At 34.5% G+C, this 26,987-nt stretch overlaps 1 protein-coding gene across 5 annotated transcripts in view; it reads left to right on the top strand.

Moving 5' to 3' along the window:
- raskol (Ras GTPase-activating protein raskol) overlaps positions 1–26,987 on the top strand; it is an 89,620-nt gene that overhangs the window by 3,495 nt on the left and 59,138 nt on the right. For 2 of the 5 annotated variants that reach the window (XM_089870582.1, XM_089870578.1), the window contains exons 1-2: positions 16,437–16,957; positions 24,881–25,064. In XM_089870582.1, the coding sequence (XP_089726708.1) occupies positions 16,724–16,957; positions 24,881–25,064 (418 nt within the window). In that variant the 5' untranslated portion in view covers positions 16,437–16,723. Of the gene's footprint in view, positions 1–11,212; positions 11,359–16,435; positions 16,958–24,880; positions 25,065–26,987 lie in introns of those variants that run through there. The other 3 variants (XM_089870580.1, XM_089870581.1, XM_089870579.1) reach the window with 3 other exon arrangements.

The following is a 26,987-nucleotide window of genomic DNA, read 5'->3' as shown; positions in this document are numbered from 1 at the left end:
AGTAACGTTTCGGCGGGGTCAAGTGTCAAAAAGTAGCGGTAATATTAGGCCAATCTGAGAGGGGGGGATTCTATATCCTTATAGTGGAACCCCATTCAATTCCCGCTAGGCTAAAATGGGTACGCCGGTGTGAGTGGGATGACGTAAGGCTTTTTTACGACCGTATCAGTTCAGTTTCACCCTCTGGAAATATTATACCGCCCGTGTTATTAAATCTCGTCCATTCTTTCCTCAAAATCCAGGTATTGGTTTTACTCTCAATTTTTTTTTTTTATTGCTGGGTTTTGGCATTAAATATTCAAGTCGGGGGAGGCTCGCAACCGCTTAATCGCTCCCTCTTTTCCTCAAAACGTGTTAGTTAAATCACATGGTTTCATAGAGGATATTTGGGCGGTCGTATTCTAATGAGTTTTTCATCATATTCGTTGATTTGACAGAGTTATGATATTTTAAAGTTCATTTTTATCTCCAAAATTTGTGGACACAGGTCTATAATTATAACGTTCTAAAGTTGGTCAATGGGTTATTGTCTCTGTCGCGAGGTCGTCACGGTTTGATTGATAGTTTAAAAAAATTCAATCTCAATTAGAAAATGGTGTATCCATCTCGGATCTCATTAAAATTAAAATAAGAGTTTTGGATTCAAAATTAATTAGATTCAATTTAAAAGAAATGGAATTCAAATGACCCGTTACGATAAAAACCTAAGGTCGATTAATGGTTTAATTTTAATTTTTTACTAATGGCATCTCGTGTTAATATCTCATTGATCAACACCTTTATTGAACCTATGAACTGCCATCGGATAATTTTATAACTGTTAAAATTCTATACCTACAAAAGTTAATTAGCTTCAAGTATTTTTTGGTTTTTGAGCAAGACGTCCTTGTCCTAAGGTACACGTACCATTGACACATCATTGTAATATACAACAACATACTAATTATTAGTTAGTGTTAGTTAAAATTGCCGGATATATTGCGCAAAATATAGCGTAAATTGTCCCTATTGTTTTTTTTTTAAATTTCTTTTCTTTTCTTTTACATTGTCCATCTTAATTGCTTCTTTTATTATTTCTTTTTATAAAGACTGACGCGTAGTACATAATTTGGTTTTTGCTAATAGGATCCGGTTTATTGTTAAAATTCAAAACTTTCTCTTTTATCAAAGTTTCTTTGAAGGATTTTGTATTATTTTTTTACTATGAGATGCAAAATCACAAAAGATTCGAATTCAGTCGTATTTTAGTTTAGTTATTGGAGGCTTGTGTAACACCCACGTTACACTTAACTATCCTCTTTTTTACATATTTTAACGTATTTACACTCCATACTCAATCCTCCTTGGTATACGAGATATCAATACTTAATATATACTCCTTGGGTTTAAAATTTGCACGTGGAAATTAATATAAACCGTGATATAAATTCACGTGCAGTCTCATTTCAACTAACGGCTTACAATTTAAAATTGCACGTAAACTCGAATAACCGTAAAACCAACCACGTTTTATTCCTTTTTTTCGACAAACTCTTGTATAACGAGTCCCAAGGATTAAAATTATATTTAATACGAGAACATCTGGCCCTGATTTTTAATAACCAGCCTAAGGGCTAGACGCTAACACGATTTAGCCACGCGTATAAAATTGTTTGCTATAAAAAAAAATCATGCCATCGAAATGTCATCAAAGGAAATCCTTTAGTTTTCGTAGTAATATCATTCGCCGCTTCATGAATGAAAATATATTAAAATAAAAAAAATGTTTTAATGATTAACCAGCTGCGTCCTTGTCCCGACAACGTTAAGTAGCGAAACATCTTGCCCTTCTGTATAAGCACCTTAAACTTAAAATGTTAATATAGAAAAATTAAAATAAGAACGTTAATGACAATTTATAATTTACAATTTCCCGTAATTGTCACTTTAAGGTATTTGGTATTCGGCGAATCACGATTAGTAGGGATTAGTTACGCGGCAAATACTATTCTGGTGCAATCGGGTTACACATATTGAGTGAAATTATGGGATAGATATTAAATATGTGTACAGAGAATAATTTATATCCATTATGAATGTGAATATTATTGCATGACATAAGGCATAAAGCTATCACGAAACCTTAAGTTATTTTCGTGACTTCCCGATGGTGTTTTTGAGCCAAGTGGGCGTGATAAAACTCTCGCCATATAATAGCACGCCAAGGCTTAATATGTATATATACCCACGTAAGAAAAATAAAAGTTACAACAATGAAAAGAAACTGTTATGAAAGATACAAATCACGTACTATACATCTCTCACCCATTGTCTAATTTCCCCCCCATACTCTATAGAGTCGTCTTTAATGCCAAGAGATTTGGTATGGGATAAAAATGAATTTGGAAACAGAGCGTAGGGGTCGTGACCTTCGGAATATCTATCCCAGTTCGTTCGGGAACATCCCATTCCGAGTTATGTATTTTTTCTCATTTCTTCTTTCTTGCTAGGATGTTTTTTTTTTTTTTATCTTTTCGAGATATGCCCTGAAGGGAACGGGTAACTCTGAGGTAACTTACAGAGAGGACCGGATGTAACAGATTCGAGGGGTAAATCACTAATGAATATCGTTTATATTTCATTGTCGTAGTTGGTATTAAAGATTTCAACTTGATTCCACGTGAATATGTGCTTACTTTCACGAGATTTTTCCAGTTTTCACGTGCAATTTCACCAGATTTCACGTGACATTTATCGTATTTTAAGTGATTTACCTCTTGAGGATAGAACCGTATCATAGTAGGAATATTATATACACTAGGAATTGTGGGAAGGCGGAGTCGACCACGATATTTCATCGATTTTTCATCTCTCGCGTAGTATGGTGTTGAAGGGTCAAAGGTCAGACGTCAGCGCGTACCGGAAAGCCGAGGGATTTTTTCTGGGAAAGTGTTAACGCCCTGCCCTGTTGAGTTATTGACCGTTAGAACACTTAGTTAAATCATTAAAATGAATATACTTTGATTATTTACGTAAAACATTTTATTATCCCTTAAAATTTGGCGCGGCAGTTACCACGTGGCCATCCTGCACGCGCAATTTAACAACACTTATGAATGAATGAATGAAAAAGCAACTGTATTACGTCGAGAGCTGCCGGTCCAGAAGCTTGCATGTCGGCTTCCTTAGTAAAATATAAATGTCACCTCCATTGGCACGAAATTACTTTAAAACGCTTGGTTTAATCCAGCCTAGCAGAAATCCCCGTTACAGCTGCATCCCGACCCGCGTTTGACGCTTGGATACCCTCATAGCTGTAGTTTTTATAAGCGATACCCGTGTAACAAATTAATCTAGAAATCTTCTTAACTGACGCCGAAATGTTTTTATTTTTTTTAAACCCAAAAAACATCGGTTTCGTTTCAGTTGGAATAATCAATGAGAATCAAGCCTTAGAATACCGCTTTCTTATATTTATTAATCATTACATTTTAATTTAATTAGCCTTAAATGATCAAATGAGTTAATTCTGTATTTATGAATTGAAATAGTTCAATTGCGAAGCATTTCTCTATGGGGAAAACATTCTCTAAAGCAAGATTGTATGGTAATACGTAAAGGTCACGAGTATGAAGCTCCTCAACCCACTTAAAAACCTGAATAAATAAAAGTTTAAAATGCTAAAAAGTTGCCTCTTCCGATAGCAAATACTCTCCTCTCCTCTCTTCTGTACTCGTCTTTTAGTTGGGTTTTCCTGATATACGTGTGTTTAAAAGCAAAATAGATTTTTCTTTTTAAACTTTTCTTTCAAGTCTTAAACGGATTCTGAAGAATCCTCTAAGGTCACCTAGATACGTCATATTTTTAACGGGGAAAAATATCTCGTACTGTCTTTAGCCGCCCTGTACTGTCCAAGTACTTCCAATGCTTGTCAGTTATCACTCGGAAGTCAATGTGACATCCAAACTTAATTAATTTAAACTATCTTTGAGACAAGATATATTTGAGCACTCCTTTACGATTTCTTGACATCTTGAGTAATTCGAAATTGACCTCGGGGTCAAATTTGACACAACCCCGTTTCGATTAATTAACAAGTAACAATCCGCCCGCCCATGTTTTGTGTCTTTGATTGACATTTCAATCACTTTCCCGTTAAATTAGATGGCAGTGAATGTAATTTCTCAATACAATCTTACACTGTCGAAGTAAGTTCGATGCCATCATTGTATAGTAAATAAACCCTTTTCGTTGAATTGGTGAATTGACTAAGGAAATCGCGAATGCCCACGCTTTCTGGGAAGATTTTGTTGAAGTATATTTAATTTTCAAAGCTTAACAACCTTGTACGCGAGGGTTAAGTCTCCTTCAGACGGTAATTATTACTTACAAAAACATTTCCAAGACTAAACAGTGAATTTTAAAGTTAAATATTTCTTTAAAAATATTGTAAAGGTTTCGTCTGAAGGGACATTTAATGTCATCTCCTGTTTGACGAAAATAATACAGAAATTACGAATATTAAGCGAGATGACGTCATTGTTTCCTGGTTTTTGGGTTACCATACACTCTGACGACCTCTTATCTTCAATATATTACACCAAAAACATCGTATCTACCCCCCTTTATCTTAATTCCGCGTTACGACATTTTATCTGTCAATTGAGCCGCACTCGAATTTGATTGGTTCTGCCATTTTTATTTATGTAACTCCCACGCTACCAAGGAAGTGTTTTTCAGTCCAAGTTTTTACCACAAAGAAAGGCAGGGGTTATGTATTTTTTAACGCGTAAGAAATTATTATTTTAAGGATGTAGATTAATGGTGAGAAAAAATTCTTAATGGGAAAAGAAGGGTAAATTTTTTTCCCGGACCAAAGAAAAAAATACCCCTAAATAACTTTAGAAGCGGCATTGACTTTGTAATGAGTTTTGACGACAATTTCACGTGGGTTTTATAATAAAGAAAGTTTACAAGAAAAGTCTGGGACAATCGGCTTGTATTATTTGAGATGTGGGAGCGATAGACGTGGATGGTCTTGGTAATTTCCGTTGGTCTATTACAATGAGTAATTTACTTTGTCTATTTTAGAAATTAATTGGGAGTATATTTCTGTATAGGCTTTAAATTGGGCCTATTTGATCTATTTTTACTTGGACCAGTTTCGGATATACTTACCGAACAACACCCTGTCGGAACACCCTTTTAAGTCACTTTAGGACCTCCATAGTAGTTTGGTGTGTCCCTTATCTTAGCTATTTTTGGGGCTTCTCGTAACCTTTGACCCATCATGCTCGAATCGATTCTCCAATCAGTACGAATCCATTGGCTATATAGTCTGATTGCGTACAGAGAATCTAATCTGGGGATCAGAGGGAACCCCGTTCTATATACCGAGATAATCTGAAATTGTAACCAATAATTTTGAATTGCTGTATAGTAACGCGATAGGCATCCATTGTTGGGTTCTGGTTTGGTTTCGTAAGGTTTCATTTCATAGGATTAATTTTTATTTTTGTGGTACAGTGTTTCCGATATTAAATATGTTATATAATTTTTGGTTTTTTTCGTATAATATATGTGGTATGTTATAATTGAAATGAATTTTAGACCAGGCAGGTCTATGAACTTTCAAGTAATAATTTATACGGTTAGATTATTGTTAAAACAATGGGAGGAATATTCTTTAAAATTCGAATTGAATTGCTAATATAATTTCCGTTACGGTCCCCTTCCGAATTTCGGGTTTTTATTTTGCTACATAGATTTTTCTTTTCATCATTAATTTGGGGAAATCCTTTGTTTCTCAAAGTTTTACTTATTTTTTATTTATTTTTTAAATTTTGGTTTCTTTGCCCCTGTGAGGTATACCGCACCTACTGCACCCAATGGGGACCTAAAAATTCAGTTTTTTCAAACTTTAATTACTCGCGTTCTAATTGATGTAGATTTAATTAATTGATATCGTTAGATAGATATCAATTTGGTCTATGATATGCTCGGAGCGTTTCTCTGTAGCTATTGTATTTGCAGAGTTATGAGCTTCCAAAGTTGGTCTATATTCTAAACCACTGGTCTGAATTATTTTTTTTTTTCAAATCGTAATATCTCGAGTTCTAATTAATGTAGATTCAATTAATTGGTATCATTAGATAGATAACAATTTGGTCTATGATACGCTCTAGGCGTTTCACTGTAGCTGTTGTATTTGCAGAGTTCTGAGCTTACAAATTTAGGCCTAGTCTATACTCTAACCCTCTAAGCTTTCATACCAAGTGTGTTGGACAGAGAGGGGAAATTCCATTATATTACATGATGAATGTTAAGCTGCCATCATTTTGAGACACGTTATATACGCGAGGCGGCGTTAATTCATCTTAAAACTTCTTCCGGGAATGATCTCCTTCGGGAAGTATAGTATAAGAAATTACCATATAAGAGTGGGTAATACACCTATACACTTAATCCCACGTAAGATGATCATCTTTTATGACGCTATTCTCCATAAAGTTGAAGAGGTATATGATCTAAGCTATTAAAAGCCTTAAGGCCTTTCAAGAGATCTTAACCCCTATATAGAAACGCCCTTATAGCGACAGAAAACGTGTACCTTAATGCATTGTTGAAAGAACGTTGGTTTGGTTGGGCAAAGGCTTAGAAGATTAACCATGTAATACTTATTGGATTTTATCCTTGGTAGATAGAGCCACAAAATGTCATAGGTGTTACATTTTGGACTCAAAATCGCCCAAAGAACTTGCGCATTCCCCCTGCAGGCTTTATTTCTGACTCGGACCTTATGGATACACCCTGTATAGTTTTTCTAATTAATATATGAAACCGGTTTATTTTAATTTTAAAATGGAGAGTTAATTAAACTTTAAACGCACCCGAAATATGAACACGTTTTTCTATAATGTTTTTAATGGGATTATACCCTAAAGAAAGATCTGACACACTTTTTTGGGTAATTGAGTTTCAGACGGTCTTAACTAAGTTAAAACTTACTCCTCCCAGCCAACCGTCCATAACAGTTATCCTCCTTGTACTGGCGCAACCTGTACATAGATAGATCTTCATTAAAAATTCAAACTTACTCGTCTAGGATTACCCCAAAAATCTGGGTCTTTTAAAGGAAAAGTTGAATCCATACCGTCTAATGGTCGAACTGGACGATTTGAAAAGTATTGATATCGTGTCACCATACCTTTAAAATTTCTAGATAACTTTGAATTCGTACATGAATAATTTAATATTATCTATGTTAAAATTCCTAATAAGGCACAAATCCATAGTGATGGCATTCCATTTTATCTTCCCGTAGAACCTTAATACTAACTGCTAATACTCTTTAAATTGTACCAAAATTGAACTATGCGTAACAATATGCAAATATGTCTGTAAAATTTTTAATCTAAAATGAAAATTATGTCTGAACTTTGAACCCTTGGTTCTGGATCGTTAAACGTCTGGTATGAAAACAATTAGGCCCTTATAGGTATCCAAACTTCACGGTATGCCCTTAATGCCGAAATGTCTACTGAGCCTACGTGTGCGTAACCCATATTATGCCAGAAGCACGTGTTAAAATTCGGGGTGGTATATAGTAACTTGGGCCGTCCGCCGGACTGGCGTCCAAAATGACTAGTATAGGCTAGTCCTTGTGTGTTACAGACTTGCCGAAAAAGGACCCTACACCATATTTTCCATCCCCATCACCGGGGGATAAGTACAACCGTTTAACAGTCTGTCATATTCACCTTTTCAAAGGTTAAATAATGTTGCGTTGCGCTGTGCTTGTCCAACGATAAGTTCTGATTCTTTGACGCCACCTTGATGGACCCCGCGCATGGTGGTTCTTTTCCCAGGACAATAGGCGCCATGGTAACATTTGCACGCGTAACCTTTACTGATGGGTTGGCATTAGAACCGAAGCTGATATGGGTTCAGAGGTTCTAGTTAAATAGGTACCAGGTGATATGGGATTAAGAGAAACCCTTTGGTTGGAACTCAACAGGGGTGTAAATATTAGAAACTATATTTCTTTTCGTGGATTGTGTATGTGTGTATATAAATAGGCGAGCGAGGCGCCCACGCCCAGGGTTCTGTTATGCTATGTTCTTCTAAAATACAAAAACCTTTTCTCGCTCCGTTATAGTTATCTTTTATTTATAGCCTTAATATTTTTCTTTCTTTTCTATAACGAAATTGGATACAACTGGGAAACTAACTTAGCTATCAGAAGTGTATTAATCGAAGTATATGACCCCATATTTGTTAGAAACTTAAGCCCAATCCGACTTGAACCTTGAAACATGTATTTAATTCAAAATTATCGACTTATGTTGGCAGTAATATTATTTTTTTTTGGGAGGGGGTTTTTTCAAATTACTTTCACTTCAAGTTTATTTACTTCTGGTGACACTCTAAAATTAAAAAAAAAATAATTGTGTGAAATTACGAGGGCGAGCTTGTTAATTACGAATACAAAGAGATTCTTTATTATAATTATTTCGGAATTGTTAATTTATTTTTATTTTTAATTTAACACTAGAGGTAATTTAAGCGTTTTAATTAATGAGATGTACGAGTTAATTAGGTCGTAAGAAGGGTGTGTGTTATTGAAAACGAAATTACGAAATATACAGACGTGAAGATCCCCACACCACCACGCGTACACTTGAATAACGCAAGTACCTACCTTCGTGTCTAAGTACCCACTAGATTTCTCATCCGACCTCCCTCGCAACTTTGAAAGTACCTTGATCGTTAGCTCTTTGAGTATTTTGTAATTTTTACCCCTTTGGGCCCCTTCACCTGAGTAGGTGGTGGTATTACGATAAGATCACGTACTTCTTGAAGTTTATACCTTAGATATATCTGTTTTGTAAAATCAAAATGAATTTAGAACATGTTGACAAATTTATTTCTCGCCCAGTTTTGATTTTTATTGGATAATGGTATTGCAATGTTATTATTTTATGGTTTAGGATAGATAACCATTCTTCAAACAACGCATTTATAACTTCTATTTCAAAATCTGAATTTGTGTCCAATGGGATTTCACTGGGGTTTTTTTAAAAAAAGATGATATCGAACGCGACCAAACTGCGAACGAACGATGAAACCAAATTGTTGAATATTTATCACCCTTACTTCCTTCCGACAGCGACGCGTGCCTCGAAAGGGATGCTGGGAAAATCAAAAGCTCCCGCTCTACTCAAAAGCACGCGCGTGTGAATTTTAAAAATGTTCCAATCTCTCTCCATCTCTCCATCTTTTCACGTCTTTCTCGTGCTCCTCAGCTTCCTTTTTCTCCATCCCTGGGTAAAGGGGATGGGTATTTCACACGTATTTATGGATCCTTTATTTTAAAGGAAGTGGAAGAAGGGAAGTATCCGACACGCGTGTATTAGGAGAGCGCGTGAAAAATATCGATTGTGAAACGCTTCGCTTACCAAAGCGTAAAAACGTGGGTGACTTTGATGTTTTATTTTAAAACTTGTATACCCTATAAAAAGAATTGATTTAATTCAAACCGAAATATTGAACTCCTTTTTTTTCTTTCTAAATGAACATTCCTTTTTCAATTAGGAAAGTAATTTCGTTTTTCCACTTAGCAAAATTAATTTTCCTTTTATATTGTTCACTAATGGAATTATTATTTTCCATTGGGGTTTGAGCAATGTCAAAATACTATTTCTATGACATTTTACTTCTAGTAAAGTTGTTCAATCTAGCAAATACGCGAAACATTTGGCATCTACGCCTACTTATTAGAAATATTTTTAATATACGCTTGAATGAACACGCTGTAAACAAGAATAATAATTAAGATCCCACCGGATGTTTGTTGGTTTGTCTGGTCTAAATTCTAAAAACAACTCGAGAATCTTCCCCCAACTAGGGCGTACACATCTGTACGAGAAAAACGGTTCTAAATAAGGCTTTATAGCCCTAGCAATTCTTGGATCATTACGCTGTTTGTCTAAAGATAAACTGTAGATTAAGGTCCCCTCTATAACGATTCCATTGTCAAAGAAACATTTTTAAATATACCGAATTTCTTATTGTACTGGGGTTATTTGATTTGGGGGGGGGGATGCAGGGATATTAGAAGTCTTGGGCCTGTAAGGGTCTACTGGTCCTTCCCGCCGCCCCCAACCTAAAGGTTTCAAATTGCACCGTCGCGTCTGACTCTGACATTTGTTCAATTCCCCCACCTCGATGTCTAAAAGGTGGGAGCCTTAATATACCCTATAGTACTTGAAACCATTACCAAAGGCAATGGGACCCTCTTAAGGCTCTTACTTTAGTCGCGGTGATCATTCGAAAACGTTGTTCGTATATTCCACGCTTGGCCTCTCCGAGAATATAATCCCACGGTTGCTTAGCAACTGCGGCTTACAATCCCCTTATGGGAAAAGAGCGCGAGCGAGCGCGAGAACCATCGGAGCACGTGAAATCCCTACTTTGGTTGGCGCGCGCGCGCGCTCCACGCTTCTTTCAATCTATAAAGGATTTCCGTGTTAAGTCTCGTGCAGCCTTTGACAAGCTTTAATGATTCTGTAATTTGTATGCTTTGTTAAGGGCAGGGGATGGAATAGCGCTTGGATCTTATTGGAATGGTCTCTAATTTGGAATCTCCTCCAGCGCCTCCAATTCCGCGACTGTCTCCATTATTGTTTGACTGCTTGGGGGGTTCGGGGATAAGTTCTAAATCTTTTATTTAGGGGGGCTTCTCAGGGGTTCCGGTTTAACGGGGATGGATAAGGGGGTTGTTTTGCCTCATTTAGATGGGGATAAGATGGTATTCTGGGTTCTTCTAATTGATTTTGTGCCTGGATTTCTATTATTAGTTTCTGTAATTATATTTCTGTATTTTCTGGGGAATGGAAGAAAATAAAATAGATTCGAGTTTATTTAGGCTTAGCGATTTACAAAATTGCGAATTAATTTGTGTAGATTATGAATAATTTACGTTTAAAATAAGGCTGTAGCGATTACAAATTTTTAAGGAAAACACTTCCACATAAAATACACGTGACTAGCATAGATTTAAATTTTTTTCCCGGCAAGGAAGTTAGCGCCCTCACTTGGTATACATTGGAACTAATTTATTTTTAAATTCTATCATAAATTTCAGTTAGATTATATTTAATTTATATAATAATTTTTCATAATTAATCTTGATTTAATTTAATTTAATTTAATTATTTAAATTTGTTTTTAGATAAAGAATCATTGGAGATTCCGCCGCATATTGCTAGATGGCGCTACGATCAGGCGCAAAGTTTTCAAATAGTTTGGCGCCCATTATATTGCGTCCTCCTACAAGATGACCGGACATTAACTCATTTTCACACCGAAGAAATGAGCGTGAGTGTTTCTATTTATTATTTAATTAATTAGTAGAGTGCATAGTTTTGTTCATTATTTACTGTGTGGGGTCCGTAATGAAGTTTAGGGGCGAAACTGGTTCAGAAACTCAGTCTTTGAGTGGGCTTTAATTAACATAAATGTACATACAACAGGCTGTTCCCTGCCTTTAACTGTATTACCATCTATTCAAAGATAAAATTAAGTGCCATTACTGTATATTGGGATAGACTTTCGGGAGTCAAATGTCAGTAATGAACCATTCATAAGATAATCCCACGTAAATTTTGGTTTTTCCGAGAATTTTCTAAGTGCATACTTTTGAGATGGGGACAGTTAATCGTTTCACATTCCCTTTAATTTAATTTTTTCCCTAATCAAGATTTTTTTTAATGCGATCGTGAGAGAGTTTTATTATTATATCTAAATATACATAAATCATAGGAAAAAAATCCTACGCATTATTTATAAAAAAAATACTTAATCTAATAGAGGGATTATTATCAACCCACTTAAATGAAACAAACATTAATTCATTCATTCATTCTTAACATGGTTTGAAAGTTTCTTTTTGCGTAAATACAGATATACATTTTTTTACAAATTCGATGATAATATCTTGTAGGCAGACTTAGCTTAATCCACCAAAAATAAGAGGGCCAAATTTTAGTTAACGCGAGGGGTTTTCAAAAAAAGATAACGAAATTCAGTTGGGTAAATATTTTTCGTGAACCGGTTAGACTAGAGAGTCCGGTGACATAATAATATATTCGAGGAATTCCAATTTGGTAATTTGTAATATTTCTTACCAAAGGGATAGTAGCAACTTTACTTTTTAATTTCTTACTACAGTACTAAGGTTTTTTAGATATTTCTTTTTATAAACATTGAAACTTATATTAAGTTTCGTTAAATCTTAAAAGTTCATTTTTATTTGAACTACTATCTCTTTAAAAATGCGACACGATAAAGGGGGCCTCCCTTTTGGTTCAGACTATCTGAATTATCTGAAATTTAGTTGACAGCGGAAATGATTGCGCTAATGATTATTATCTTGAATAAGGAATTCAGTTTTTTGTTTTAAACACGTTCCGATGGAAAGTAGTACGGTGCGTTTTGTTACGTAATAACCGGTTAATAACCATATTTTGGGTGTGATTTTTTTTATTTTTTATTTTAATCCATTCATTGAAGGATTCAAAGGGTGTTTAATATTTTGGGTTACCGTGGTTCCAATAATTGGATATCAATATATCTGAATTTGTTTACGATGTAACTTAATCCCATAAAATCTGAAACTCTATATTTAAGTTTAGAAATCTTATATTATGTATACTTAAATGGTCCGGTGGGTTTTCGCATATGTATTTAGCATAGTAGACGTAACCAATACAGGAGCGGTCTTCTAAAACCTCTAGACTGTCTATTGTAATTTGAAAACAACGCCCCAATTATTCTACCCCTAGTTCTTCTTTCAGTTGTCAAGTCCATAGTGACGTTTCGACCCACCCTTTCAAGGAATTAAGTCTTAAATAATTTATTTTCAACACCTTTGAATTAAAATATCAATCGAAATTAATCAACTCTAATTATTAGGTTGTTAAGGTCTTTGCATCTATCATAAGATTTACATTAAAATTAGTCAATTTTTGTTTTAAGATATTTTGGGTGAACACCTACATTTTTTTAAAAACCCACCTTATGTAGGTTTTGGGTTTATGTCATCACTTTTACTACATTTTTTCTAACCCCCAAAAAAATGCAGTCTGTGGCTTCAATTTGTCCCATGGTAATTATAGTATAAGACCTTGAAATTTTAGTGTTCTTTCTTTACTTAAATGTAAATTTTGGAGATGAAGGACCCCCTCGTGATTTACTTCAAATTATGAACTTCTTAAAACCGAATTTATAAGAAATATAAATAATTTCCTTGTAAATTTAAATCTAAATCTAATTTAACTAAAACATTTTCTAAATTCAACTTTAAAATAAATACCGTGAAATTCATCAAACACGCCACGCGGCCCACGCCCCCTCTAATCTCCAATCGTATTTACAAACATTAAACTTTTTCCAAATAAACAATGATTAAAATTAAACGTATCATTAACCCCTTAACGTAACTTGGTTGGTGGATAGTATAGACTTCCGGTTTGGGAAAATTGTCAATTAAATAATATAATATAATGCAATTAAACTAATTAGTATTAGTACTTTCTTTTGGAAATAATTTTAAAATATTTTCCGAGATATTTGGTCTGAAATATGACCGTAATTTTAATTAAACATTTTGAAAGTAGAAAAACAAGTATTTAGTAAAAATGGTGACATAAAACTGTCTCTTAATTAATATCCTAAAAAAACCCGTTCAAAATAAAGTGGTTTTAAAATATTTAAATATTACAAATTTAAATTCGCTTACGTCGGAAGTAAATGTTTAATTCCGGTTTTTAAAGAGAGTTATATAGTTAATCGTAAAATTGCATTGTGGCGTTTGATCTCTTCCTAGTTTGATATAATTTTACAATCTGTATGCCGTGCACACGGGGATATTCCAGGACCCTTTTTCTTGACCTTTATGGGGTTACGTATTACGTATCTTAGATAACAAACTAGTCTTCAAACGCCATCCATTCCATATGCGTGTATTTTTCTTAAATTTCTTTTTGTGTGGGTTGAGTTACGTTACCCTTAAGGGGATGTTGCCGTAATAATTTATCTTTAAACAGAGATGAAGTTCAAATGTTTCACTTGGTTTTGCAGGACTGAGAGAGAAAGAGAGGATAGATATTATGGTATTAGTGAAATTTTTCACTGCTCGTTTAGATTACATTATGACCCCTTCTAACTTGACCTTTATGGGAAAGAAATTGCGGTTTTGATAACATTTAGATACTTTCGTGAACTAGTATCATACTGTATTTATTTACAAAAGCAAATGTAGAGGTACTAGTAAGTAACCTGAAGTAGTAGTGCCCAGTATGACGTTCACGACGTGCATTGAGACCAATCAAATATTACCTTATCTTTGTGAATTTCTTGAAGTCAAAATAACGAATGCTTTAGAATATTTTAGGTTCTTTGTAATTCAAACCTGTTAATTTTATTTAAATTTAAGTGCAATATTTCTCTAATGGTCGAAACATCCTGAACACTATTATAGGATCTAGTAATGACACCCATTGTTAATTTCTCGTAAACATTAATACATACATATCTAAATTCTGCCAAGGCGAGAATTGTTCCGCGTGACCTGTTGTGATATGGTCATAGAATAATGGATTCCTTCTTAATTACCTCCCACAATATGTATACCATACCAAGTTTTGACCTCGACGGTCATTTCTTTGAATAGCCCCAACTATTCTTAGATTTAACAATAAAGCGTACTAGTGTGGTGTAAATGTACTTGTGTTTTAAAGTTCACACGAGTTCTTTTGGGGGTTAAAGGGTTATTCGTGAGACGACAGGAAATATTAAGATACAATCTTATAGAAAATCTGTAAGCACTCTGTTAATAGTGCTACATTGTTCAACAACGGCGTATATAGATTTCCGTAACAGTTTTTCTAAATATAATATCAAATTACTTTTAAGAAAAAGAAAGATTGAATGAGGTCTTTGATTGGTTTACAATCACTGTAAACTTATACCCTCGTTTATAAAGAATTGGTATTTGAATTGAGGAAAGTATATAATGATAAATTTTGAGGTTGCGCAGCCGCTGTAGGAAGCGTTATAATGATAGCTAGCAAAAGGCGCGAGATTAGAGTCACGTGAGACCTTTCTGGCGCGAGAATTATTTATAATAAAAGTGCTTAGCAAAATAGAAAGGTCAATCCTTAGTATATAGGGGTCATCCAGACCAGATAGGGAGCCCAAAGTCCCGAGTAGAGGAGTCAAGGAAAAACTGTGTATGAAAATGAAACAGGCACATCCGGCGTTTATACTTATCAAGCTATGATATGGTCGTTGGGTCCCTTCCTGGTTGGAAAAGAAATATTTTCCTCTTGATCTAAGCCTCGGTTGTATCATCCACCATTCCCCGAGTCTTCTGTTGCCCTGGGGACCAATTTGCACCCCCTCCAGGGGTTTCCGCGGCAGGTGAGACTCAAATATTCACCGGGTTCCCAAGACATGCCCTCCCGACAAAGAAGAATTATACCTTTCACCCAAAGAAACGAAAAAAGAACATTGCCTATAGATTAAGTCAGGGTTACTTGGGATCAAGATGAAGGCCGGCTTTACCTTCGTAACTTCGACGGTTTAAAGCCAAGTATGGTTGTCATAAGGGGGATGAAACTTTGATTACGTAATGCTACGGAGACGGTTGAGTTTTTCTTTTTTAGGCCTGGGGGCTTGAAGAATTTACCACCACCATTCTAACCTTAGTTATGTATATAGTCGTTTCGTAATGTCTTACAAGGGGAGGGGGGTCAATTTAATCAAAGGTAGTGGCTGAAGTGACGTCATTTTTGTCAACAAGTTGCACCGTAACGACACTGACAACCCAACTTAGTCCCCTCCCTTGAAAGTGACTACCAATTTTAATTTGCAATAAGGTTAACCTTTGCCAGATGTTGCACTAAATTTAACCTTTAGTAATTAATTTTGTTTTGAAACCCTGATAGTGAGTGACTTGGTTAAAAACTCGTTTGTTTGTTATGATTTAGCAAATATTATTACAAAGCAATCGCCTTCAAAGATTTATCCACTTTGCATCCTTGGAAGTAAACAGACACTAGCTTTAATACAGTGAAACCCAGAGTCACGTTATTATATTCGGTAGTGACACCAAGTACTAACCCGCTGTAATATTTAATACGGAGAAACCTAGAGTCATGCCATTACCCAACGGAGCTCCACACACTCTCCCTCACAAAACAGGGAGTAACTTCCTCCTTTCATAGTAGTTTTTGCCCCATTCCTCTGGCATATGTCGTGCTAGGAAAGCTATTGAGCTCGCTAGCCGGATAGAATAGGAGGAAAAAATCCATTCCCAAAGTCACCACACCACCACTCCAGAACTTCCCAAAAGGCTCTTAGAGGCCGGTGCACCTGGCTGCTCCGAAACTTAGCTCTCTCTCTCACTTACTCAGGATGGTGGTGTAATTTTCAATCCCAGTAATTTATATTTGACAAAACACACGTGTTGTGTTTCACGTGAGTTGTGTTGGAGTATTTGCGCGTGAACAAAGTTTTGGCGCGAGATTAAGATTGTGGCACGCGCGCGCGAATATATATTGGTGGCATGCGCGAGTCCCGGGAGTTCAAAGTTCAAGAAAGGATTAAAATCTCTTGACGCGTGAATATACCTTTGTTGGTTTGTGAATTAAGTTAATTTTGAACGCTTTAAATTGTTAAAATGATGTGTACGTGCTCTTCCACGGCGTCGGCGGATTTATACGCGACGACCTCGCCACCGGCTTGGTTTGAAGGCCATCGGTTATTCGGTGACCCTTGTATGCATTGCAGGACATCGACTGCCCCGTCAAGTCGTACTTCCTATTCGCTTGACCTTTGGACATCGGCCTCAGCGCGGATACCCAGGGCTAAACTTACTAAATCTTCCACTACAGAAAGGCCAAAGAAAACTAAGGTATTTATTTTTTTTGGAAATCGTGGTTTTTCCTGAGAATTACTGTCAGGTACCACTATGGTTCTAAGTACCAGTAGCACCCCCCAACTCTTTAGTCACTTTCCTGGAACATGTCGCTTGTTTGGGGCAAGTTTCATTGTGTCATGGCGAGATAAGTTGGGTTATATTGACGTCAGAGAAATAGTGGCTTTTGATTTCCCCACATAAATATTTAGTTTGTTTGTTTTAAAATTGTTCAGCTGTCTTTTATCAAATTTGTATTCTTTTTATGTAAATGTACTATATTTGAAGCTGAATATTGAATATGCGGGTCTACACGTACTGTTCCCGTATCCCCAATGTTTAAAAAATACGGAAATATACATATTTTAATATTATATTGACCAAGGGCACCTTGATAGCTTGCACCATATTAATTCAATGATAAATTAAACAGGCGGTGCCAATTCTAGGCATTCCGATACGCGTCGATTGAAACGCCCTAATGAATCGTTCAAAAATAACCGAAAATAAATTAAACGGACAAGGTAAATTGGCAGGAAATAAATTCTTATAAAGTAATATTAATTTCTACCACAATTAATGCCTTCTGAGGTTGACCGTCTTATTTTTCTTCCTAGTTTTAACTTAAAGTCCGATGACTCCGGTATATTTTACGCTCCATAAGATTATTTTATTAAATTTTAAATGACGTTATATTTATATCGTAAAATCGTAAGAAACTTTCTCTATTTTTTAATATTTATATTAAGTTTGATTTAGTTTTTAAATCAGTTCCGCCTGAAGCGTTAATCTCATTTAAACTTAATGTTATTACTGACAGTTAAAACCTACCCTAAGGACTTGTAATATTTATTAGTTTTTAAATGTCTGCAATTGCAATTCCTTGAAATTAATATCCATTTAATTTAAAATTCAGGGTGTGGCTTTGTAAATAATGTCAAACTTATGTCATCCCTAAATTTCGTTTAATTTGTTAAAATTAAGTTAATGTAATTAAGTACTCGCGCTACAAAGCCATTGGATACGTATCCATACCCTCGATCCGTTACCATTATTGTCAAAAGATTTTTAGTAGCACCATTGACCCACAAAATGAGATGGTTTAGCTATTTTATCATAAATAATTTTCATTATAAAAACTATATAATTCGGCCTTGAGGGTGCACGGCCACTTTTCAATATAGATTCCGTGAACCATGAAGCTTTAAAAAAACTTATATATACTAATCACAATGGTTGTTAGAGACCGGTTTCTGACGACCAATTTCCACTAAAAATTCTTTGTTAAAATTTAACAATAGCGTATAGACTCTATAGAGATACAAACCTAGTAATGGCGGATACCTACACTTGGTAGTGTAGGGTATATGCTAGGAGTATATGGGAGTGTCACTATTGTTCATAAAGAACACGGTAAAGTTCAATTCTCGTTCGTATTATGATCAATGTATTGTCATTTAAAAGAACTTGTTTTGTGTTCTAAAAAAAATTAAAGTCGGTCGGCCGTTTGGGTGGGACGGTCTTATTTATAATTTACAATTAGGTATTTTTAATTTTATCGCGATTGAATTAAGTTAAATCACTTAAGTTTAATTGAATGAAGAATTTAATTTCCCATGGTGGTAAAAACTGAGCGTACTTGAACCCAAATAATAATACCTTGACCCGGACACAACCAACGTTTCATAATTTCATAACTGAAGTTATCTACTGCCTCGGGCCATGGAACCCCACCTTTCTCTAGTCCTCATCTAATTCGAGTTTTTAGCGCCGACTGGACTTGAATTTGAGCCCTCGTAAACGCAACTTGAACTAAACGAACGTTATGCTTGATTTTTCGTTCAAGATGCTATAGTATTCCTACAGTAATGACGATTTCACTGAGCAATAGAACAGTGTTTGGTGTGGCCAGCCATTTTCTTAGGGCGGGTTATTTTTCTCACGCTGACTAGATTTGGGTTTGACCCCTGATATGACCTCTAAAAAGCACTCATCTTCATCTCTCTCCTTGGAGTTAGATGATGCTCTTGAAGTAAAGTATACTCGTTTCAAACCTTCCTCGCCCATCATTCTCTCAAGTACAGGGGGATATGTATGGATGTAAACATTACCAAAGATTATATCACACTAATAATAGGATGTGAAAAAGCTAAGTGTATGTGTATATATATTTTTGCCTTGAACTGGTTCGCTATCAGTCGAGATGCTAACCACAATTTGTGCAGGGGGTTTCTTCTTTGTTTCGTACTGGTTTGAAGGGGGTAATCGCTTTTGTGGTGGTTAGCACCTCGGTTGCGTTGTCTTGTGTTTGTTCGCCTGGTGCCAGACATATGTGATATTATAATAATAAGAGTTTGTTGTTATTTGGTTCGGTTTAAAATGTGGCACGAAATTTATAATTTGAAGTAAATAAGTTAGCGTTACGTTGTTTTGTATCTATCAATTCTTACTACCTAAATTTCAATAATATAAATTTTACCCTAATGTAAAAAATATAAAAAAACCACCCAACCAAGGTTTATCTAAAATGCAAATTTAATTTAGTTAAAAATAACGCTTTTAGAGAAGGGTCTTTTGGGGGTTTAAGTGGGTTTTTTGGGTGCATACGTAACTAACTATACTGTAGAGGAATTAATCAGGGATGGTACGGGTGGGGTTCCTTAAGGACAGGAAATGGCGCGAAAGAACACCCCCTAAAAAATCGATATGGAGTAAATTATTCTAACCCCCCCCCCCCCATAATGTAATAACGTAATTGCTCATACGAGAGTCAAGAGATGGTTTCACCTTCCCTTTTTAATTTTACGTGTGAAATAAGTGCAATAAGATATTGGAAAACCATTTAAAAGTCCACTGGCAATTATAATCAGATTATGCAAATTTATTTCATTTAATAGTTTATCTTTAATTTTTCATGTGGGTGGATTGGTATACCAATTTTTCGATTTAGGAGAGTTCATCCGTCATCATATCCCGTATGTTATTTGTTTTTTTTTAATAACTTGTTATTATATAAGAAGGATTAACAACCGAAAAACATGTATACACATTCTTCACCGAAATCTATTTTAAAACAATTTTAACTTAAGAAACTACCGAATACTTCATTAGCATACCCGACAAGTTTTCCTATTTTTACCAAGAATTTAAATTTGAAAAATTATAAATTCTTAGACAGAGAAGATGTCGTGAGTGAATTTATTAATTTCTTTCTTGAATATCGCTTTACAAATAATAATGAATCTTTTGAACCTAAATTGAACTATTTTCGATGTAGATTTTCTGTAGTTCTATTTATTAAGTATTTAATATTCAATTAAGTATTAATTAAATTCACGATGGTGAATCGATATTGATTAGTTCGTTACGTCTTCGTGTCTGCCCCTTATTTTTCTTTTTTGAACCATTCTCTGATTAAATTATTGCGTTATTAAATAAACGCGTTACACCTGTCTCGGCTGTCAAAGGTGTTTAATATCAAAATTTAACATTAATGTCGAGACTAGAGAGTATAGACATACGCCTCCAGAGCTAGGGCTCGTATGCTAATTAACATTTTCTATAATTTTATGTACGCTTCCAGTGAATTTTAGGAAATTCATTACACCACGAGTTTTGGCGAGAAAGTTTTTAGGCTAATTTTTCCTAAAAATATATCGTTACCGGTTTCATGATAATTACATAAGAGGGTCGATGTCTGTGACATTTTATTCTTTTTAAAACGGGTTTCGGATTAGTGATTTACTCTTTCAAAGTGATACTGAAATACTTCATAAACGGAGCTCTACAAAATTCCTATGGATTTTTTTTATTAAATGCATTAAGAGTATCTTAACTGAATTAAATATTAATTAATTAAGGTAATAACTGGTTTGTTTTCTTTTCCTTTGAATTTATTTACGATCGTCTTAAAGAACTTGCTTGTTGGTCGTAAATAAGATGCGCGAGTTTATTTAGTAATAACAATTTATCCAAAAATAAAAACTGGTTTTCCGATGGTTATATACCTGAATAAATGCTAATGACTTTATGTGTAACCACACATCAATATACCTTATATTATAGACTAGTGGCAAACCATGTTAATTCTACGTAGAATATTGTGCAGTCATAGGTGGAGAACTGTCATTTCTAATAGATTCACTGAAAGGAATTGGCAAAATTGTTCCCATCCCCTCTCTGTTTTGGTTTTAACTAAATTGCAGTGTTGTCAGGTGTAGAGGAGTGAGCCAAGTACTGAATTAAATTGAACTGCTTGCCTTTTTCTATATAGACTTTTGATTCTAAACTCCTTGCAATATTTCGATTTTAAATTGCACTTAAAGTTAAACTATATTCCTTGCAAGTTAATAATTCACTGGTTACCTTTAACAGTGGTACCAATTTAAGGTAAAATAAATATATGTAGAACCAACCATACTTGGATGGTTTCAGTCCCCATAATGGTTCCTCTCACTTAACAACAAAGTCGTGGTATTTTTAGCCATAGTCTAGGAGGTTCTCAAAACCATAACAAGGGTGGGTGTGTGTGAGAGAGGTACAGGGGTTAAACGGTGAGATAATAAAGGCCCCAGAATGCATCGCGTGAGGTAAGACTGACCCCCAACAAGAAATAAAACCTCATTTCAAATTTCATAAGTGGTTCGTTCGTTCGTTCATTCTCAGGTTCTTGTTTCAAACAAGGGAACTTAGGGTATGATATGGAGGACGTATGATCAAATTTGACCCAGGAGTGTAAATTAACGTTACCCCACTGTTATATAATAAAAATGCGGGTGAATTTGAAGTCGCTGAACTCTCTTTACTATAACACGTTTTGAAGAGAAAAGGAACCACCACCACTGACGTAGTTTTTAAACGTTTTGTACAAACGCAATGTTATCTTTCCTATAAAGAAAGTAGTATATACGTGTATTTTTTATTCTGCTCGTAACTTGAAATATAACCTGGGAACAAGTTCTGACCCTTCCGCAAACATCGCTCATTGTTAAACGAAGCTATATACGAATGTTGTTGCCACCATACCGGAAGTTTAAAATTTATAGTTATCTCTCACAGAGCGGGATTTCGTAATTCAACCTGAAGTTAATCACTCATTGTAATTATTGTACGCGGTATTAAAGGTATCATACAGGTATCTTTCTGAAATGTCTATAAGAAATAGTGGACAGTGTTCTTTGGTCCATTTTGAGTCGAAAATGTTCTGTGACATTTTGCCCTAAGGGCCACCGTTTTAAAGTTATTTTTAATTCAAGTTAAATTTAATTAACAAACTTAAAGACAATAATTTCTAATTAAATTAATACTCAAATCATAACTTGGCCAAAATGGGGATAGACTCAAATCGTTCAAAGAACACTGCCCATAATTTGTGGTAGACTTATCAAAAACACCCTGTATGCGCATCGACAGTGATTAGTTAGCTTCTTACCTATCCAAAATGAACTGCCTGAATTTAATGAACATTTTCTGTTTCCTCAATTATTGTTTTAAAATGTTTTCAGGCGATGTTTGGGCATTGGACCCGTTAAGGGGTTTTGGGGAATGAACTTCGAGGTTTAATTATAGTAATTGGTAATCAAGGGATGTGTTTGTGTCCAGGAAATCAGAATATTTTGTTTCTCCTTTCGATAACGGTGTAATTTAATTTTGTTAATTATTTTTTGAATTAGTCCGAATATTTTTTATTATTATATACCTACTGTAGACTAAATTGAATTATCCTGGTCCAGGGTTTTGCGTGGGAGAGCGCTCTGGCTATGGGAATTTTATTTAATTGAAAATTGGGTGAAACAGCTGTTTTTCAACGATGACATAAAAAATTCGCAGATAAGACGATAGCGTGGTTTCTGATCATTACCGTTTTTGTGTCCGTTTTTGACGCGTGAAATTCCGCCCGCGAAAAGCTAATTTGTCTTTCGGCTTCGTCATCTTTCAAATGAAAATTCCAAGGTAACTTTTTAAGTACTTGCGGTTATCTACTCTAGAAGTCTTTGAAATTTCTAAGAGAGTTGTAGGCTAGCTTCATTTCTTTGGAATTGAATTCAATGATTGTCCACAGATTTATTTATCTTAGTCAATTTATATTGTCTATTTTACGTATAAGTTTGGGAATATGTGTTGGGCTTTTATGCAATGTAAATTAGGGTTGTCTAAGTGTATACCAATTGGGGTGGTTAAAAAAGGTTTTCAACCGTTGATAATTACTTGTTTTTTCAACCGGAACCAGCTGTAGGTACTTAGGTTGGTACTGACAACACTTGGTCATTCTTCTTAGCTATAAGAAATATTTAGATTATAGAAAAGGACCGTTCACATTACACCCAACGCGAGTCTAGACTCAATAGGGTCAAAGGTTATAGGGCCTTAATTCAATGTTTTTATTTAGGCTTACCTAGGTGAAATTTTTAATAATTTAATTTTAGGCTTAGCTAGGTGAAATTTTTACCCATAATTCCGTTTGTTCTTAGTCTATTGTGTTTAGATTAGTGTACGTAACGTTTTTCATAATCCGTACGTTTGTATCTTGGTTATTTAATACCAGGGGCCATTTTGAAAATAAGAAAAGAATATATTTTTTGGTTAATTCTGTAGTCCATTGTTCTCGGTCATTGCTAAAGCAATTTATCCTGAACTGAGTGAGGTTAGACTCCGGGGTAGGTGTACTTTGAATAGCTTTCGAGAATGGGGGAGTTCTTAAGACTTCCTCGGCTTTAGAGTAAGTGCAAATACTTGTAATGTCGTGTGTTACCTTATATCCAATCCCCACCCACCAATTTCCTGTAAAACATCACGATTTCTTTATAACAATCAAAGAAAAGTTTTTAAAGTACTTTTCCCCACTCCTCCACCTGATTTTTGAAGGGATAGTGCATGGATTTTTGATTTTTAAAAATTGTAGAATCGATTGTAACTTTATCGATTTAATATTGGGGTTCATGGAAATTTCATGGAATAATACATGGAATCTCTAGTTTCTTATGGTATTAACGATTCTATTCTAGCTACATTACAACCGAAGTTATCTTATGTTTTAAATTGAAAATAACTTTAATTGTTTTGGGGAAAAAAATGCGACCCTATATATAATTCAGTCGGTTATAACTTCCATGATTTTATACCGAATTTCATGGAAATTTCACGGAATAATATATGAAATCTCTAGTTTCTTAGGGTACCAACGATTTTATTCTATCATAATTACAACCAAAGTTATAGGAGTTGTTACACATCCCCTTTAAATGAAATAAATAAAATAACTTTCCTTAAATTTATTTTATGATGAAATTTATTGTTTTGAATAAATTACTATCATAACCCAAAATTATAAGAAAGTACATAAATAATGCCTTCCATATTTTAATAAAAACAAAGTCCATAATTTTTATTTAATGAAACATAGCCTAACCGTTGTCTTGAGAAAGAAAATACCGAATCATTGGTCCGTGACCATTTAACCATGAGAACGTCTTGAAACTTCCCTTTTATTTTTTAGTTGGGGTTTTTTTATTTTCATTTTCTTGTATCGAAACGGTTATAAAATTCAATTAGGTTTTATTTCTTTCTGCGATGTCGCAATAAACTAACGGGTTAGACAGAAGAAACAAATTTACGAGAGTGACATTATTAATTAAGGCTTATATTATTAACAAAGTTTTTACTTTTCATCTGTCTTACGTGATTTTTCCTCTTTGTCTGTCTTCAATACACTCTTTGCAATTTTTAAACCAACAGAAGTAAATAATTTAAACGTTACTTCTTGTTTCTCAACAAACAAACTTAGTTTAATTCTATCCTTATTAAATTTTAATTCAAGGATAAATTAATTAATAGAATTAAGTTAAATTGTCGCGAGGCCCCCTTTTTTTTAAAAAAAACGTGTCATTGAATTTATTTTAGAATGTTTATTTTCTTTGTCAGATCGCGGAAAGGTCATTTATGGATCTTCCACGCATCCGTTTGGACGGCGGACGTCAAGCTTTTCGTCGACGTTGGGGTTATGACCTCTCTGGACCCCCTCCTTTACCGGAGGAGGATGAAGACAGCGAGCTGTCAGAAACAACCTCTCTCAGAGATGAAAGACTTCTTCGATTCACACCAATGGGTGAGCTTTAAAAATTTACTTTAATTAATTTTAATTTTAAATCGGTATTTAAAATCAAATGCAACCAAAAAGTCCAGAAATTAATTTAAAAAAAAATTATTTAAGTGAAAATAAATTAAGTTTTAGTTACCATTTTAGTACATAGATGGCGGTATCGTCGTAAACAAATATAAATTAAATTTAGTTCAGTACCTTCATAGTAGATGGCGCCACAATGTCCATATATTATTGGATTTTGTTAAGAAATTTTATTTCACCTTAAGTTAGTAGCGTGTAGAAAACTGAACTGGGTTCGTAATCCATTGTCAAAGAGATAAAGAATAGGCTTGCGCGTGCTATAATTTCAAGATGAAATTACGTTTCAAATTGTAGGCACGCGATTTAAAAATTCCCACGCGCCTTTTTTATTTTCTGAGAAAATTCATAGATCATGTTATGATGTTGTTTCTATGGTAACGTCATTATGATTCATTATTGAAATATTTTATTTTTTTAATGTGGGATTCTTGTAGTGGGATTTCTGAAATATATTATACCTACTGTATGTTTCGTTTTAACACCTAAGCCTTTTAAGGTTTGAGAGTACGCGGGCTAGATCAAAGTAGACATAAAATAGACGTATAGTAGGCCATTTTCTTTGTAAGATGAATATCCCAATTATTACAGTTAATAATGGTAAGTTTGAAACTGTTTTCTTCATGGCATAAGTCCAATAATACTTGCGTAATCAGTTAGGAACTAAATTTATTGTCACATCAAAGCGCTTAAAACTAAGAGACAAATAATTCAATCATTTTAGCCTTCGAAGTTGTTTTGAAAACATTTTTCGGTGGAAAATTAATGTGATATATAGTGACAAATTATAAACAAATACCGCAGTGTCATTTTACAGAAGTGACTCAGCACTTATACCGCGAACCCTGTTAAATTAATGTTTATATTGTATTCATATTAAACTGCTGGCTCAAATGGAGACAAGCGAGGTTGGTTATCTCCCAGACACCTGTCAGATGTTTGAGTTAGGCTTAGTAAGAAATTTCTCTTTTACACTGACTGTTTTATCTCAAAGATAAAGTTGAAAATATCCTCTCTTTAATTAATTATAATTAAATACAGTATTTGTCAACCACCGGTTATTGCAACTAAGGGCATTTCCCGGATGACGTAAATTAATTTGCATAAATTAGATGTTACACAAGTGAGAGAGGTTTGTTGCGAAGTGACATTATTCTTGAAAAAATTATATTAAATAATTTAATAGCGTACGCGTTTCTTAAAACTTTCCAAGTTTAGTGAAAGAATTTCTACATTCTCACCTTGAGAAATTTGATTTGAATTTAAAGGGATACGCTTTATTAAATTGAACCGGAAATAGATTAGATTAGAAACTTTTTAGATTAGCTTCGCGTAAGCTTTAATAACCATATTTTAATATTAAACACATTATTGATAACTTCAAGATAATTTAATTCTGTCCGGTTTAAGTCAAGCGAGACTTATCGCATTCTTGTGGGCTGGGAATCTCTGATTCATAAATTTTAACTGGAGTTTATACCGCGTGGAAAGGTAGATACTCGTATATAACAAACCGTAGAGCTTAGTTTCAACTGCAGTGAAATCTAAAGTTAAAATTAATTACCCGTCTAGAGAATGCATTGAATACTAAGCTTATTTCTATTTATATTATATTATAATAGGAAATAACTTAAACCCCTAATGTATAATGGTATTGAAATGAACTCTAAATTAATTCAAAAACCCTCGAGGGCTCGCGCGCGCGAGTTTTTCTATTCGAACTTTAATTGGTAATAGGTACGAATATACTTTATCGTTATTTCAAGGGTATATTAAACATGGTGTGTAGCTTCGGCTGTAGTACACGCTATAATTGAAACAGATGTTAGGATGAAAATTACAGAAAGT

The sequence above is a fragment of the Phalangium opilio genome, unplaced genomic scaffold (genome assembly GCF_054372755.1).
Source record: "Phalangium opilio isolate 3A_F unplaced genomic scaffold, DU_Popi_V2 ptg000031l_1, whole genome shotgun sequence".
Classification (NCBI taxonomy): Eukaryota; Metazoa; Arthropoda; class Arachnida; order Opiliones; family Phalangiidae; genus Phalangium; species Phalangium opilio.
This window is presented reverse-complemented; position numbering and strand designations above follow the sequence as displayed.